This window comes from Podarcis filfolensis, assembly GCF_964270895.1.
Source record: "Podarcis filfolensis genome assembly, chromosome: 15".
NCBI classification, from domain to species: Eukaryota; Metazoa; Chordata; class Lepidosauria; order Squamata; family Lacertidae; genus Podarcis; species Podarcis filfolensis.
This window is the reverse complement of record NC_139618.1, coordinates 37,569,561-37,586,893: the sequence shown is the minus strand read 5'-3', so window position 1 is coordinate 37,586,893 and position 17,333 is coordinate 37,569,561. Positions and strand designations below refer to the sequence as shown.

General features: G+C 44.4%; 1 protein-coding gene across 2 annotated transcripts in view; it reads right to left on the bottom strand.

Moving 5' to 3' along the window:
* LZTS1 (leucine zipper tumor suppressor 1) overlaps positions 1-17,333 on the bottom strand; it is a 56,717-nt gene that overhangs the window by 15,840 nt on the left and 23,544 nt on the right. For both annotated transcript variants that reach the window (XM_083588663.1, XM_083588664.1), the window contains exon 2: positions 4,122-4,603. In XM_083588663.1, the coding sequence (XP_083444789.1) occupies positions 4,122-4,466 (345 nt within the window). In that variant the 5' untranslated portion in view covers positions 4,467-4,603. The remainder of the gene's footprint in view (positions 1-4,121; positions 4,604-17,333) is intronic.

The window sequence follows — 17,333 nt, the reverse complement described above, 5'->3', positions numbered from 1 at the left end:
ATTGGGAATTAAGAATAATGTGGCATAAGTTCTTTTGAAAGAACGTATGGATTTATGGATGTATGTTTTTATTATTTTATCATTTTTGTTAATTTATTGTGTGTGTGTGTGTGTGTGTGTGTGTGTGTAAGAAAACTAATAAAAAGCATATTAAATTTTTTTTACAGGGGGTACAGGAGTTTCCAACACTTGGTCCTTTTTCACCTATGCCAGAGAAAAGGCATCACGGGGGGACGGGGATGGGACAACCACCTTAAAACTATTTGCTCAATGGAGGTCTGATTTGGCATGTTTATTTGACATATTTAGCAAGGGAAACTTTTCAAAAGAATATACTGTGTGTGTTGGTTTTCTCTCTCTGCTGTGTATCTGAAATATTTTCCTTCTTTTTTGTGCATTTCTTGTTTCCTTTTTATTTTTTCCACTTTATTTTGTTTAACTGAAACATTTCCAATGAAATATGAGAATTAAGAGGAAAGGAAATATTTTTCTAATAGCTCAAAGAAGTTAAACCGAAATATTTAGTAGTGGAGAATTCGATAAAATGTGCACAGTATGACACGACGGATTGCTTGATTGCTTTTAATCAGGAGTGGAAAATAGTTTTCAGATCAAGGTCCACATTCCTTTCTGGGCAATGATCCAAGGGCCACATGCCAGTAGTGGGTGAAATTTTGCCTTTGTGTACTAGACTAGTCTCTACAGGCACTCGCACCCACCTCTCTGTTCTCTGTTCTCCATCAAGTCAAGCTAGAGGCATTATCAGAGTTCAAGAGCACATCCCACATAGGCCAAAACATTGGGGGGGGGTGTTAAACCAGGCCCATTGAGGTGCATGACCTGAGAAGAATTCCAAAGGCGTGGAAGGGCCCCTGGACCTGTGGTTTCTCAGCCCTGTTTGAATGCTACATGCTACATTCAAACAACTGCAAGGCTCTACTTAGGAACTCTAATGATCTGAATTCTTGTAAATAAATACAGTGGTACATCTGGATCCGTTCCGGAGGCCCGTTTGCAACATTAAAAGAGCGCAACTCGCAGCGGCACGTATGCGCACGCGCAGATTGAGATTCACCACTTGTGAACATGAGTGTGACGTCATTTTGTGCTTCTGTGCGAGCGGCGAAACCCAGAAGTAACCCTTTCCAGTACTTCCGGGTCGCCGCAGGACGTAACGTGAAAGAACGTAACATGAAGCGGACGTAACATGAGGTATGACTGTAAAGGCATGACAGCCCCACAGCCTGCAGTTCCCTTCCACTGTACAGATCTTAAGGGAAACACTAAAGGCACAGGACGGATGCAGGTGGCGCTGTGGGTTAAACCACAGAGCCTAGGACTTGCCGATCAGAAGGTCAGCGGTTCGAATCCCCGCGGCGGGGTGAGCTCCCATTGCTCGGTCCCTGCTCCTGCCAACCTAGCAGTTTGAAAGCATGTCAAAGTGCAAGTAGATAAATAAGTCCTAGGCTCCGGCGGGAAGGTAAACGGCATTTCCGTGCGCTGCTCTGGTACGCCAGAAGCGGCTTAGTCATGCTAGCCACATGACCCGGAAGCTGTACGCCGGCTCCCTCGGCCAATAAAGCGAGATGAGCGCCACAACCTCAGAGTCGGCCACGACTGGACCTAATGGTCAGGGGTCCCCTTTACCTTTTAAAGGCACAGGGTTAGCTGGAGGAGGGGCTCAGTCTGGCTGTCTTCTCCCCGGAAGGGAGTTGCAAGGCTGGCAAGGAATGGCTGTGAGCTGCCCTGCCTGCTGCTGGTGTTGTTGTGGGCACCAGGGATCTGCGAGTGGATCCAGTCCTCAGTTGCAGGATGAAAGACAGTGGAGGGGCAAGGAGAGGGGGAGCTACAAAAGAGCAGCCAATAAAAAGGAAGAGGAACAGGAGAGGACTAAGAGAAGAGATGTGGAGCGGAAATGACTGGCAGAATCCGAGACCTGGGAGAAGAGTTGGTGGAAGAAGACTGGAAGAAATTTAAAGACTATCTTCAGAAATACTGTAAAATTAATGAATGTTAAAATGATGTTGGACTGAAAATAAGTGGCATTAGCAACAAAGTTAATAAGAATATGCAAAAATGAATTGATAATGGATGAAAATATAGAGTTATAATATGTTAAGATACAGAGTTAAGATAAACGAAAGAGGGTAAGGATTTGCTGATTTGATTATTTAAATGGGAATACAAAAAGGGGAGGTATGAGGAAGCCAAGGAAATAAGCTAATGAGTTCAAAGTTACAAAGTTCAAAGTCTTTTGTATTTTGTATTTTTATTCTTTTTCATGTATTTTTCTATGTTCTTTTTTTTGTATCTTTTTCTTTTTGTATGACCTTTTTTCATTTTGTAAACTTATGTTTCTGTAAAACTTCAATAAATATCTTTTAAAAAAAAGAGAGAAGAGATGTGGAGTGTTCTAGAAGGGGTGAGAGAGGTAGCCCCTAAGCAAAAGGCAGAATGGAGGGTGGGGGGGGGAGCAAGGGGTGCTGTTTGAGGCAGAAATGCTTTTGAATATCAGTTGATGGAAGCTACAGGAGGAGAGAGGGCTCAGATCCTGCTTGCACATTTCCTACAGGCATCTGGTCGGCCGCTGTGAGAACAGGATACTGGACCAGATAAGCCACTGGCCTAAGTTCTTACAACAGTGTGGTAAGGAATGAGCCAATATGGAAAGCCTCAAAGACGCAATACAAAGGAGAGAGGGCAGTACAGAGGAAGGAAAGAGTGCAGGCATGGGGATCGGAGGGGGTGGTGTTTTAAGAGAGAAGAACAAAAGAACATAGTTTTGAGTCCTGCTGGATCTGGCCAAAGGCCCACCTAGTCCAACACCTTGTTCTTACAGCGGCCAACCAGTTGCCTTTGGGAAAACCCAAAGCAGGACCTGAGGGCAACAGGGCTCTACTAACTTGCTGTTTCCACCAATTCCTAGCATTCTGTCTCTAAGAGAAGAGGCAGAACATAGCCATTTGTTGCTGACTGCAGGCATTAGCCCTGGCACAGAAACCAGCAGGCATGGCGGGACACCATGTCAGTTGATTAAATCTTCCGTTTGGTGATGGTTGTTTCTAAAAACAGATTTAAGGCCCACAAGGTCAACACTTTCCTGAAACTAAGCAGGTCTGGGTCTGGTCAATGGCAGGATGGGTGGCAGCCTAGAAAGAACATTTATGCTACCTTGCATTCCACAATAGAAGAAAGACAGTGGAACCTGAGGTTAAGAACTTAATTCGTTCTGGAGGTCCGTTCTTAACCTGAAACTGTTCTTAACCTGAGGTACCACTTTAGCTAATGGGGCCTCCCACTGCCACTGCGCCGCTGGCACATCATTTCTGTTCTCATCCTGAAGCAAAGTTCTTAACCCAAGATACTATTTCTGGGTTAGCAGAGTCTGTAACCTGAAGCGTCTGTAACCTGAAGTGTCTGTAACCCGAGGTACCACTGTACATAAAGGTAAGGATGAATCAATAAATAAAACCAACCATGTGTTGTCGTCAACCATTAGTTAACTTAATTCACTGATCAGCTGGGTGGGTCAGCTGGGTGGGTCAGCCCCCAATGCACTGGGTCATGGGTCCCAACAGCAGCAGCAGCACCACCATATAAATATAGGGTAACTCCCCACCCCCCAAAATGCATCTTGCAATTAAAGATGGGTCCTGGATCTGAACATATTGAGGCCTACTTATCTGAAGGTTGATTGTGCATGTTTGCAAGCACAAATTGTACTACGACTCAACCAGACCACATCTTTACACAAGGATGTAAGAAAAGGTTGGCCGGATCTCTCCAATAATTCACTTAGTCCAGCTTCCTCTTTTGCCACAGTAGCCAACCAGAAGCCCCTAAGAAAGACATCAGGGTAACGGACATCTTTTCTTTCTCTGTGTCAGAGCCTTGGTTCAGAGGCAGGGCCCCTCTAAATGACCAGTTCTTGGGGGAGAACTGTGGGAGACAGCGACTGCCCTTGTGTCCTACTTGTGGGCTTCCCCAAGACATCTAGTTGGCTACTGTGGAAAACACGATGCTGGGCGGAACAGGCCTTTGGCCTGATCCACCAGCATTCTTCTTCAGTTAGCACAAGTGAGATCTTTTGGTATACACTGGCCAGGTTTCATGCAACTCACTAGTTCTATCTGGTTGGAGACTGGCTTCAGTTTGGGTGGCGTCGGGGTGCCATAGTCCACGCTGCTCCTCCCAGCCTGGCCTCCCAGCTCCCCCCCAGACAGCGGGGTGTAGTCCGTCCGGTGAGCCTTCTGGTTGACCTTGATGTAAAAAAAGTCCTCATTCTTGTTGCCCTTGGAGCTGGACTTATTGTGAACAGTTTCCTGAGAGAAGCCAAATTTCAACAGTCCGTCTGAGTATCTATTCAGCTTCTTCAGGTGGGAAGACTTCCGCAGTTTGTACTGGGATGCCCGGCAGTGCTTGCTATGGAAGCTGTGGCCTGAGATGAGGCTACTGACACTTCCCATGATGGTCCTGGGTGAAGGGCATGCACAGAAGGGAGGGCACCCTGGGTGGGTCTTCTAAGAGAATGTCCTCACTGTCGGGAGAGAAGGCTGGTGTTGTGGTCATAGCAGAAGCCTTGCTGTGCCAAGGAGCAATAAACCTGAGAAAAGGTGAGAAAGAAATGAGGATTGGTGAGAATGGGTCAAGATGCCTAACATAAGTCCGCTCAGAAAACAGTCACAATGGATATGGAGGAAACTTAAATCCAAGTCCCACCTCTGTCATTGACACATCATATGGTGTTGGGTAAGTCACCATATCTCAGACTTGGCATCCCAACTGATAAATGAGAGTGGCAAACCCCAGAACCCCACTTCCTGTTGGAAAGACGCCAATGAGGAAGAGATACAGGGTGCCCCACAAAGTAGGGAATCTTTAATGTCTCCTCCCAACCTCAGGAACATGGTCCCTTTGCCTTCCTCAGACTCTGAGTATGAATACCCAGTGGTGTCTTCCCTGCCACACCGAAGCCAGTGGTTGTGGAACTGGGCAAAGACCACCATCAGCTCTGTCAGTATGGTGCTGTCAATCGCAGAACAGGCGTTGCTTTTGATAACTTGAGATCTTGGCTGAAGCAACATCCCTTTGTGATTTAGAATGCGCAGGGAGCAACAGCCAACTTACTGGGAGCTCTCCATGGTCCTGAAAAGGCCAGCCAGAATTTGAAACAAACTGTGTAAAGTCAAGATATATAAGGAGTAACCAATTTTTTTGCCCTCTAGCCAACATATTTGATAGTCAGGGGTGATGGGAAATGTCCATCAGCACCTGCAGGGCATAACATTGCCTTTTTTAAAAGCGTTATGCAAACCAAAGCACAGCCATCCTTAGAAACTGATTTTTCTCTGATTTTTGTAATAAAGTTCTCCAACCAGGCAATGTGCACAAAAATGCATATATTTGTGAAAATAACATACAAAAATGTGGTTTTAGAGGAAATTGCTTTGAAAATGTGTGTATCTTAGGCAAAGGTGCATTAAAAAGTGGATATTAGGACCGAAAACATAAGACTTGAAAAATGAGAAACTATTTTTTTTTTTAAGATATTTTTATTAAACAATTTTTTATATAACAGAAACAAGACATACATAAACAAACATTCAACAATAATAAAACAAAAAACACGTACCACTTCATAACCCAATTTCTAAACCTTTCTTCCTCGACCTCCTCTTACTTCCCGTTTCTGTATTCCAAATTCTTACAGTTTTTCAGCGAAATCTTACCTTATTTTGTTATAAATTTATGCTAATCACCCTTATTCTCTTTGTCATAATCATTACTAATAGTAACCATTTATTTTAGTCCAACATCATTCTAACTGTCTCCAATTTTATAATATTTCTTTAAATAGTCCTTAAACTTTTTCCATTCTTCTTCCGCCGCTTCTCTTCCCTGGTCTCGGATTCTGCTCGTCATCTCTGCCAGGCTCATATAGTCCATCACCTTCATCTGCCATTCTTCCAGTGTGGGTAGATCCTGTGTCTTCCAGTACTTTGCGATGAGTATTCTAGCTGCTGTTGTAGCATACATAAAGAAGGTTGTATCTGTCCTTAGCACCCCCTGGCCGACAATACCCAAGAGAAAGGCCTCTGGTTTCTTGGGGAAAGTATATTTAAATACCTTTTTCAGTTCATTATAAATCATTTCCCAGAATGCCTTAATCTTCGGGCATGTCCACCAGAGGTGAAAGAATGTGCCCTCCTTTTCCTTACATTTCCAACATTTATTATCAGGCAAATGGTAGATCTTTGCAAGTTTGACTGGGGTTATGTACCACCTATAAATCATTTTCATTATGTTTTCTCTTAAGGCGTTACACGCCGTAAACTTCAACCCAGTGGTCCACAACTTTTCCCAGTCAACAAACATGATGTTATGACCAATGTCCTGAGCCCATGTAATCATAGTTGATTTAACCGTTTCATCTTGTGTGTTCCATTTCAGCAGCAGATTATACATTTTTGACAAGTTCTTAGTGCTGGATTCTAACAGTTCAGTCTCTAGTTTTGACTTTTCCACCTGGAAACCTATTTTTCTGTCTAATTTAAACACTTCATTTATTTGATGGTAATGTAACCAATCTCTCACCTTCTCTTTTAGTTTTTCGAAACTCTGCAATCTCAGTTTATCCCCTTCCTTTTCCAAGATTTCCCAATATCTTGGCCATTTCGACTCCATATTTAGCTTTTTCACTGCCTTAGCTTCCATTGGTGATAACCATCTTGGAGTCTTATTTTCCAACAAGTCCTTATATCTAACCCAGACATTCAGCAGTGCTTTTCTGACAATATGGTTTTTGAAACTTTTATGCGCTTTAACCTTGTCATACCACAAATATGCATGCCACCCAAAAATGTTATTAAATCCTTCCAAATCCAAAATGTCTGTGTTTTCAAGAAGCAGCCATTCTTTAAGCCAGCAGAAAGCTGCCGCTTCATAGTACAATTTAAAGTCTGGCAGGGCAAACCCCCCTCTTTCCTTTGAATCCGTTAATATCTTAAATTTTATTCTGGGCTTCTTGCCCTGCCAGACAAATTTAGATATATCTTTCTGCCACTTCTTGAAACAGTCCATTTTATCCATTATCTGCAATGCTTGAAACAAAAACAACATTCTTGGCAATACATTCATTTTTATAACTGCAATTCGACCTAACAAGGAAAGCTTCAAGTTTGACCATGTCTCTAGGTCTTTTTTCACTTCTGTCCAAGTTTTTTCATAATTGTCTTTAAATAAATTCACATTCTTGGCTGTCATATTCACACCCAAATATTTCACTTTTTTAACCACAGTCAACCCCGTCTCATTCTGAAACCTTTCTTTTTCAGTCTGTGTTAAATTTTTCTCCAATACCTTAGTCTTTAACTTATTCAATTTAAATCCTGCCAATTGACCAAACTCTTGGATTATTTCCAAAACTCTTTTCGTACTAGCTTCTGGCTCCTGTAATGTAAGTACCAGGTCATCTGCAAATGCTCTCAATTTGTATTGTTTAACTCCGACCTGAATCCCTTTAACCAACTGGTCCCTCCTGATCATATTAAGCAAAACCTCCAGGACCGATATAAAAAGTAAGGGGGAAATAGGGCACCCCTGTCGTGTCCCTTTTTCAATCTTGAACTCTTCTGTTACCACATTATTTACAATTAATTTTGCTTTCTGTTCAGAGTATATTGCACCTATACCATTTTCAAACCCTTGGCCTACCCCCATCCCCCGGAGGTTCTTCAACATAAAACTCCAAGAAATGTTGTCAAAGGCTTTCTCGGCATCCACAAATATCAAAACAGCCTTAGTGTTTATATTCACTTCCAACTTCTCCAAAATGTCAATTATATTCCTTACATTATCCGACAAATGCCTTTTCGGGAGAAAGCCCGCTTGGTCCCCATGAATCTCCTCCATCAAAACTCTTTTCAGTCTCTTTGCTAAAACATCAGCAAAGATTTTGTAATCCACATTTAGTAAGGAGATGGGTCGGTAGTTCTTAAGTTGGGTCTTTTCAGTCTCTGTCTTTGGTATAAGTGTAATGTAAGCCTCTCTCCACGTATTGGGTGCCCTTTTCCCCTTCATAATCTCGTTGCAGACTTCCTTCAAAGGTTGTATAAGCCCTTCCTTCAAGACTTTGTAATATTTGGAAGTCAGTCCATCTGGTCCAGGTGATTTGCCCAACGTCATGTTTTGAATGGCATCTTCTATTTCCTGTGTTGATATCTCCTGATTCAAAATTGTCTTGCTTTCCTGCGAAATCTTTTTCAGCCCATTTTTCTCGAGGAATTGTTGTATATCTGTTTCATTCTGCGGCCCTTGTGTATACAATTGTCTAAAGTAGCTCTGGAAACAATTCCTAATTTCCACTGGGTTACATATGTTCTTTCCATCCACTTCTAAGTTTATTACCGTGTTGAGTTTTTGTCTCTTCTTTATTTGCCAAGCCAATAACTTGCCACATTTATCTGCAGATTCAAAAGTCTTTTGTCTCATTTGTTTAATTTTCCATTCTATTTCTTGATTCATCAGTTCCGTATATTGTGTTTGGTACAATTTGATTTCTCTTAGAATCTCTTGCGACTTTGGCTTCAATCTTAATTTCCTTTCCCCTTCTTTTATCTTATCCAAGATTTTCTCTTTCCTCTCATTTTGCTTTCTTCTTTTTAATGTATTTTGTTGTATCAAAAACCCTCTCATCACGGCTTTGCTTGCGTCCCATACTATTCTTTTTTCTACTTTAGACCTTAGGTTAATTTCAAAATAATCTTTCAAAGTTCTTTGGGCCTTTTTACAGATCTCCTCGTCTCTAAATAGAGTGTCATTCATTCTCCATCTAAAAGAGCCAGTTGTTGTTTGCTTCATCACCATCTTTACTGCATTATGGTCGGAGAGAGTTTTTGGGCAGATTTCCACTTTCTTTATATTCGACGCCACACCGCTAGTCACCCAAATTTGGTCAATCCTAGTCCATGTCATTTTGGCTTCAGAAAAGAAGGTTCCCTCTCTCTCTAATGGGTGTTTTGTTCTCCAAATGTCAATCAAATCCATATTGTCAGTCATTTCAAAAAAGGTTTTTGGTAGTCTTCCATCTTTTGTGACTACCTGTCTTTGTGCTTTGTCCATATTTGTTGAAACTACTCCATTCATGTCTCCCATCATAATCAATTTATAGTCCATATAGTCCGTTAAAGTCTCATGCAACTTCTTAAAAAATTCTGTTTTCCCTTCATTTGGTGCATATATCCCAACTATCAAAAATTTTTCTCCTTGAAATTGAATTTCAATTGCCAAATATCTTCCTTGGTCATCTTTAAAGATTTGTTTCGGCTGCAAATTTTCCTTTACGTAGATCACCACTCCTCTCTTTTTTACTTTGTCTGAAGATATAAATTCTTGTCCCAGTCTCTTGTTTATTAGCAATTTTCTATGTGCTCTTGTCACATGGGTCTCTTGTAAACAAATCAAGTCCAAATTATCTTTCTTTAAAGCATGAAATATATTTTTTCTTTTTCGAGGGTTATTTAAACCATTACAATTCCAAGTTAGAAGTTGCAAAGCCATGATGGGGTTATTTAATTCCTCCTACAGCTCCCAATTGTTGTTCGTCCTTTGTCGATGGTTCTGTGTCTTTATCTAATCTTGAAGGATGTCCTTCTCCTGGATGGGTCTCTTTCTGTAGGTCTTCCTCGTGTTCTCCCAAGAACTTGTCTTTATCACTCACTGTTTTTATTCTTCTTTTCTTTCCTTTGTACTTAAAAGACAAGCCTTGGGGAAACTCCCACCTGAATAGTATGTAGTTCCTCTTCAGTAGTGTCACCAAATCCTTGTAAGGGCCTCTTGCATCCAAGATGCTTTTAGGGATGTCTTTAAAAATCTCAATATAAAAATCCTCAATCCGAAGGGTTGTTTGATAATGCAGGTTCAATATTTTATCCCTCTCTTCTTTGGATCTTAGAGTTATCAAGCAATCTCTGGGTCTATTCTTCTTCTGCCTTGTTCCCAACCTGAATGCGCTCTCTATTTTAAATTCTTCTTCTTTCAAATCTTGCTTCCAAAAGTCAGAAAACTCTTTTGTCAAATAATCCACCAAGTTGTCTCCTTCTTTTTCCGGCACAAGTCTAATCCTTAGGTTTTTCTCCTTACGTTGCATATCCTGCATCGAGAGTGTCAGTTCATACTCATCCAGTTTCCTGTACACCGGTGGAAGTTTCCCTTCCACAGCCGTAGCAATTTCCTTCGCTTCTTCAGCTATCTTTCGCGTTGTAGATGAGTCTTCCAATAGTTTCCCAATTGCTTCTGCATTAGAGTTCACTTTATTTCCAAGGTCAGTTATACTTTTTGTATTCAGATCAATTTTCCCAGAGATTTCTTCAATTTTCTTATTTGTTTCCGCACCTTGCTTCTTTAATTCCTCTAAAGAGTCACTTATTTTTCCCAAGGCCTTTGTAAACGCATCTTCTGAAGACATTGTTTTCACTCTTGCCTTTGTCGCAGCTGCAGTTCCTAAGGCCCCTGATACAGAGGCCCTTCTTTGCAAAGAAGAGTCCACTTTGTATTGTCTACCAGATCTCAGAGTTGTTTCTTGTGAATCTTCTCTCTGTTTACCATCTGCCATAACAAAGTCTTTCATTCAAGGTCATTCCCACACTCTTAAGCTGTCAACAATAAAGAGTTCTCAGGTTTTAACTTCCACTTAGTTGCTGAAACAACCAAATCCTCTAGAGGGCGCAAAATCAGTTTCTGAACTTTAAATTGTTCCCACACTTCCAAAAAGCAAAAGCCCTCCAAGTCCCTTACTTTGTAAAAGATCCAAATTGAAAATGTCCTGCAAATGACTTACTATGTAACCAAATACGATGTTTCAAGTTGAGAGTAACCAAAGTTTATATATCAGTTACTTTTTAACCTTATTTGTAACAGCCGTCCTTAGTCGGTGTCTTTCCTCTTTTTGGCAGTCCGACCCCCAGGTAGATAAACAGCGGTAATCAGTTCAATCTCCTTTAATTTAGGCAGGAAATCCCTTTAAAGTCTTCTTCCCCCCCTCCCCTGCCTTTTGGGGGGGAGTTCTTTACTTGGTGTTGGGTTTCTTAGCTCGTAAAAAGCTCCTGTCAAAAGTTACAGCTTCACTGTCTTCCGCTTTAATCTTGCTGCAGGACGGTAAGCAGACTTCCTTTTTAGTACTTATCCGTCTCGGTGCCCGAATTCGTAAATTTTAACGTCCAATTTATAATGCAAACTCAATCCTACTCACGGAAAGTTGCTCTTTTTTAATCCAAAATCTTCGGAAGAAGTCAGCGCTCTCCGCTGTTGGCGACGCGGCTTCGCTTCGCAGGCTGGGTGTGAGCGACTCTCAGCACCGCTCCCCGCACCCTCGGCTGATCTGTAGCCTTTAAAAAGGCTATTTCACGACGTCGGGAGGGGGGCAAAGGTGCCCGCCGAGTCTCCGGTTCACAGGCTACGCGCCTGTGACTTTTAAGGGTCCTTGCTCCGCCGTGAGCAACAAGACCCGAACCCGCGAAGCAGATCTCTCCCGGAGCTCCGGGAGAAATCCGCCATTCAGCGATTGCGCTAACCCGGAAGTCGAAAAATGAGAAACTAAGAGGAACCAAAACTGACAGATTTGCCCATCACACGTTCTGGGCAACAAACTCCAATGAACAGCCTGGTGCTGGTAGAGATCCACTCCCCTCCCCCTGAATCAAAGCTTCATAAACAAAGCTCTAGAGTGAAGCTTAGCCACAGTAGTTTCAACTTTATTCCCAAATAAGTCCCTTGCTCTGCGCTTCCCCTACAACATTCAGCACTTTTTGATCTGCTCCAACATGGATGGTGCTGCTGTTCTTAATTACAACTCATGTCTTGTATACCATTCTCAAAGGCACAGTGTGTCACTGCCGTCATTACAGCTCAGTGCTGGTACCCTATATATTTCCCCTTTCCCTGGGGCTTTAAAGCCCCTCAATCGACCCAGTATGCCTTCGATCATCAGCTGGTGAGGGAAAGAAGGAAATGCTTTCCTGGTCACACCTAAAGGTTAAGGAGGGTGGTGCAGAGTTGCAGGTGGGTCAAAATCAGCACAGGATCAAAATGACCTCCATCCAGGTGCGTTGCAGAAGGGGAGGGGGTGGAAAGGGGGTGTGTGTTTTGGAGGCTGATTCATTGCAGCAGGGAGATGGAACGGAAGCTGCTCCAATCGCTGCTGCTCACTAAAAACCACTAAAAGCTTTTCTGCTCTCCATACTGTGGGCGTTAGGGAGGCTGTCTTCGTCACCCTGGCAGGGACTCAGCCTTGTTTCTGCTTTCTCTCTCCCCACACACAACTTTGGAATGTAGACAAAATGGCAGTACAAAAGAAAATCCGCCCCCCTTTCCTTCCACCACTGTCCCTCACCCTGCTGCCAGCATCCCACCCAAATATTTACAGGTCTTGTAGGCCTGTTGCAGCTGCAGAAGTCTGTGTGGGGAGGATAAAGTTTGCAGAGGAAGCTGGAAAGGGCAGCTGTGACTGATGGCAGAAAAATATCATCGGGAAGAGGAAACTGCAGAACAGAGACCCCTCCTGCTTGCTCACTTTTGGACCTGGTTCTGGTCGTAGATTTTTTTGTTCGCCACCTCCCCACTTCTCTGCTCCTCACAGCTGTCTCTTAACATGTTCACAGGGGAATAGGGGAGGCTGCCTCAAGATAGGCAGTCCATCCAATTCAGTTTTCTTCTTCTACACTAGGGGTAGCTAATGTACCAAAACTCCCATCAAGCCCAACCACCACTGCAAGGAAGCTGCATTATGTCAGACTACACTGCCTGGCAGTGGCTCTCCAGGATTGCAGGCAGGAGCCTTTCCCAACCCCAGCTGGAGATACCTGCAGGGATTGAACCTAGGACCTCCTCTTTGCGGGACAGATGCTCTGCCACTGAACTGTGGCCCTTCCCAGCACTTTCGTCCTGCAATCAGCAGGTTGGCCCCGGTCAACACAAACCATCAAGATTTCAGGCAGGCGCTACCTTCACATGCCAAGGACATAACTTGGGACCTCCTGCATGCAAAAGAAGATGCTCTACTGCTGATCTGCAGCCCTTTCCTTAAAGCTACATTCGTTCACTAGAATGGACAGTGATGGCTTCAGGTTCTGAGAAGTCCCTAGGTGGGCTTCCTCTTTAGGGAAAGGGGAGAGGCTCTCTACCTGAAATCCTGGGACGCTATGGCCAGCCAGTGTACACAATACTCTGGTGGATGTGCCAAAAGGCTCTCCAAGGCACCACTCATATTCTTCCCTCTGGGTCCAAGCCACCCAAGTAGGCAGAGCACAAAGAAAGTAGAAGATGGGGTGTCCATCTCCTCACTGCTTAAATTATTGATTTTTATTTTTATTTTTATTTTGGTCACCGACTAGTTCCAGCCCACATACAATATCAAGGAAGTCATAAAACACGATAGAGATACATTTGAATTTGCAATTAGGTATAACAGGGACAATACAGATATAAAGGTAAAGGGACCCCTGACCATTAGGTCCAGTCGTGACCGACTCTGGGGTTGCGGCGCTCATCTCGCTCTATGGGCCGAGGGAGCCGGCATTTGTCCGCAGACAGCTTCCGGGTCATGTGGCCAGCATGACTAAGCCGCTTCTGGCGAACCAGAGCAGCGCACGGAAACTCCGTTTACCTTCCCGCCGGAGCGGTTCCTATTTATCTACTTGCACTTTGATGTGCTTTCGAACTGCTAGGTTGGCAGGAGCAGGGACCATGCAACGGGAGCTCACACCGTCACAGGGATTCGAACCGCTGACCTTCTGATCGGCAAGTCCTAGGCTCTGTGGTTTAACCCACAGCGCCACCTAGCAACAGTTAAAATATATATAAATTAAAACTGAGTCACTAATATATTAACCTAGCATTATCATTTAAGGCCTTAATCATTATGATAGCACAGCTTGTTCCCTAAGTTTTATGGCAATCACACAGAATTTGGCTACCCTTAACGTGATCTCACAATCCTTCTCCTCTACCAGGGATTTTAGACATTGAAGTTCGCTGCTTACATCATCATCATCATCATTATTATTATTATTTGAAATTATATACTGCCTATACCCAGAGGTCTCAGGGTGGTTCACAGAAGAAAATAAAAATATAAAACCACAAAATACATAATCAAAATAAAAACAACAACCCCATAACCCCCCCCCCAAAAAAACCACCCACATTTTAAAAGGGAATAGGATGTAAATCAGATCAACCAAAGGTCTGGTTAAAGAGGAATGTTTTTGCCTCGCGCCTAAAGATGTATAATGAAGGCACCAGGTGAATTTCCCTGGGGAGAGCATTCCACAGATGGGGAGTCACTGCAGAGAAGGCCCGTTCTCGTTTTGCCACCCTCCAGACCTCTCAAGGAGGAGGCACACGAAGGGGGGCTCAGAAGATTATTTCAGGGTCTGGGGAGGTTCATATGGGAAGAGGTGGTCCCTGAGGTACTGCGGTCCTGAGCTGTTTAAGACTTTATAGGTCAAAACCAGCACTTTGAATTGGGCCCGGAAACTAATTGGTAGCCAATGCAGTTGGATAAGGATCGATGTAATATGCTCAAACTGTCATGCTCCAGTGAGCAACCTGGTTGCTGAATTCTGCATCAGCTGAAGTTTCTGAACCGTCTTCAGCCCTACTGTAAAGGGAATTGGGGTTGCTCGTGCGTAAGGGGGCTGCTGCTCTAGGCAACGTTGTCTGGCTAAACCTTTCCCTGGCTGGACAGCCCTTTTCTCTGTGGCTGTGTCAGTCACTGGCAGAATCCGTCAGTGGGTGTTTCCTGAACTTCTTCCAACATAAAAGCTGCTTGACGCCAAGTCTCTGCCTAGCCTCCCTGCGTGGAAGTCTTCTGCGCAGAGTGGGCGTGGCCAGCGGAGGTCCTGGGCTCTCCCCGCTGGCCTCTGTGGAAGAGTCTTGGAGCCATGTCTCCGAAGTCCTTCCCTGCTCCCCTTTCTTCCTGGTGTCACGCCGATTTCCTTCCCCAAAGGAAGTGTTCTCTCTCTCCCTGCTGGTCCCTTCTCCTGCATCGTTGGGGAGCCTTACCTCCACTCTTGGCTCCGATGGCAGTTCCCTGACACCTACATATCACACATTGCAGTAATCTAACCTTGAGGTTACCAGAGCATAGACAACAGAAGATAAGCTATCCCTGTCCACATAGGGGCATAGTTGGGCCACCAACCGAAGCTGATGGAAGGCACTACGGGCCCTTGTAGAGGGCAGGTGAAAAAGTAGCAACAGCAAGGGCAGCAGTGGAGGTGGCCTCAGCAGGTACCCAAGGATGCCTATTTCCCATGTGTCATTCTTAATCAAGACATTGGCTCTAGTAGACTTTACTTTGGATCCAGCATTTGACAGATGACACGCTCACACCAAGGATCACTGCGCCCAAGGCATGCAAGCATGAAAACATGCACCCCCTGTGGTGGCTGCCAATGGCTACTAGATGCAATGGCTATGTTTGCCTCTGAATACCTGTTGGCTCCTCACAGGCAGGGAGTACCTGCATTAGAAACTCAGGTATCTATGCTAATCGCCAAACGGCACCTTAAATCCAGGTTATGGTCGTCAAAACTGAATGTCCAGGTGCCTTTTTTTGCAGTAACATTCATTGTTGTTTTTATTATTCATTTCTAGACCACTTTATATTTCAATGGGAAAAAAATCTCAAAATGGTTTGCAACACATTAAATCAAATAAAACAATCCAGAATAAAACAAATTCAAGCTTTAAGGAAAATGTCCTTCTTTGAGTAGCATTTTGCTTTCCCCATATTTATTCCCCATATGTATTTAGAGTAAAGGTAAAGGTAAAGGGACCCCTAACCATTAGGTCCAGTCGTGAATGACTCTGGGGTTGCGGTGCTCATCTCGCTTTATTGGCCGAGGGAGCCGGCGTACAGCTTCCGAGTCATGCGGCCAGCATGACTAAGCCGCTTCTGGCAAACCAGAGAAGCGCACGGAAACGCCGTTTATCTTCCCGCCAAAGCGGTACCTATTTATCTACATCCACTTTGACGTGCTTTCAAACTGCTAGGTTGGCAGGAGCAGGGACCGAGCAATGGGAGCTCACCCCGTCATGGAGATTCGAACTGCCGACCTTCTAATCGGCAAGCCCAAGACTCTGTGGTTTAGACCAAAGTGCCACCTGCGTCCCTGTATTTACAGTACTTACTTAATTTATAGAGCTGTCCCATGAGGAAGTACTCCAGGAAGCCAGTATGCTGTAGTGGTTAGAGCGCCACAATAGGAGCTGGGAGATCAGGGTTCAAATCCCCAATCAGTCCTGAAGCTCACTGGGTGACTTTGGAGTCAGTCGCAGCCTCCTAACCTACCTCACAGGGTCACTGTTGGGATTAACTGGGGGGGGGGTTCAGTGGCGTAGCGTGGGGGGTGCAGGGGGGGCCGGCCGCACCGGGCGCAACATCTGGGGGTTAGGGTTAGGGGGCGCAAATCCATGGATTAGGGGGCGCAAATTACTTGCCTTGCCCCGGGTGCTGACAACCCATGCTACGCCACTGGTGGGGTTGAACCACGTACTCCTTGGAGGAAAATAAATGCAGTGAACAAGCTCTTCTGCTTACTGCTTAAGAAAGCTGGAGGAGTCAGTCAGGTGGAGATGCCGGTCACCAGCCTGGCATCCAGAGATCTCCACATGGTCACAACAGGACGTGCGCCATTCGCAAAATGCACCTAGCACCTGGCTAATTTCTAACACTGGGGAGAATGCTTTTGCACTCAGATTCAGTTTGCGGGCTTCCTAGAAGCATCTGGTTGGCTGTGCGAACAGGATCCTGGACTGAAAGGTCCTTTGGCATGTTCCAGCAGGGCTCTTATGTCTTTTAACAATCTCTTTTATGTGCTTGAAGGGACATGGGTGGCGCTGTGGGTTAAACAACAGAGCCTAGGACTTGCCGATCAGAAGGTCGGCGGTTCGAATCCCCGCGACAGGGTGAACTCCCGTTTCCCAGTCCCTGCTCCTGCCAACCTAGCAGTTCGAAAGCATGACAAAGTGTAAGTAGATAAATAGGTACCGCTCCGACATGAAGGTAAACGGCGTTTCCGTGCGCTGCTCTGGTTCGCCAGAAGCGGCTTAGTCATGCTGGCCACATGACCCGGAAACTGTACGCCGGCTCTCTCGGCCAATAAAGCGAGATGAGCGCCGCAACCCCAGAGTCGGCCACAACTGGACCTAATGGTCAGGGGTCCCTTTAAATTTACAATACCTCTTAAAGAGATTTTTAAAATACTTAGCAGTCCGCAAATGCTTTTAAATAAAAGAAAACAAACCTAGCAATGCCCATGGTCCACAGACCG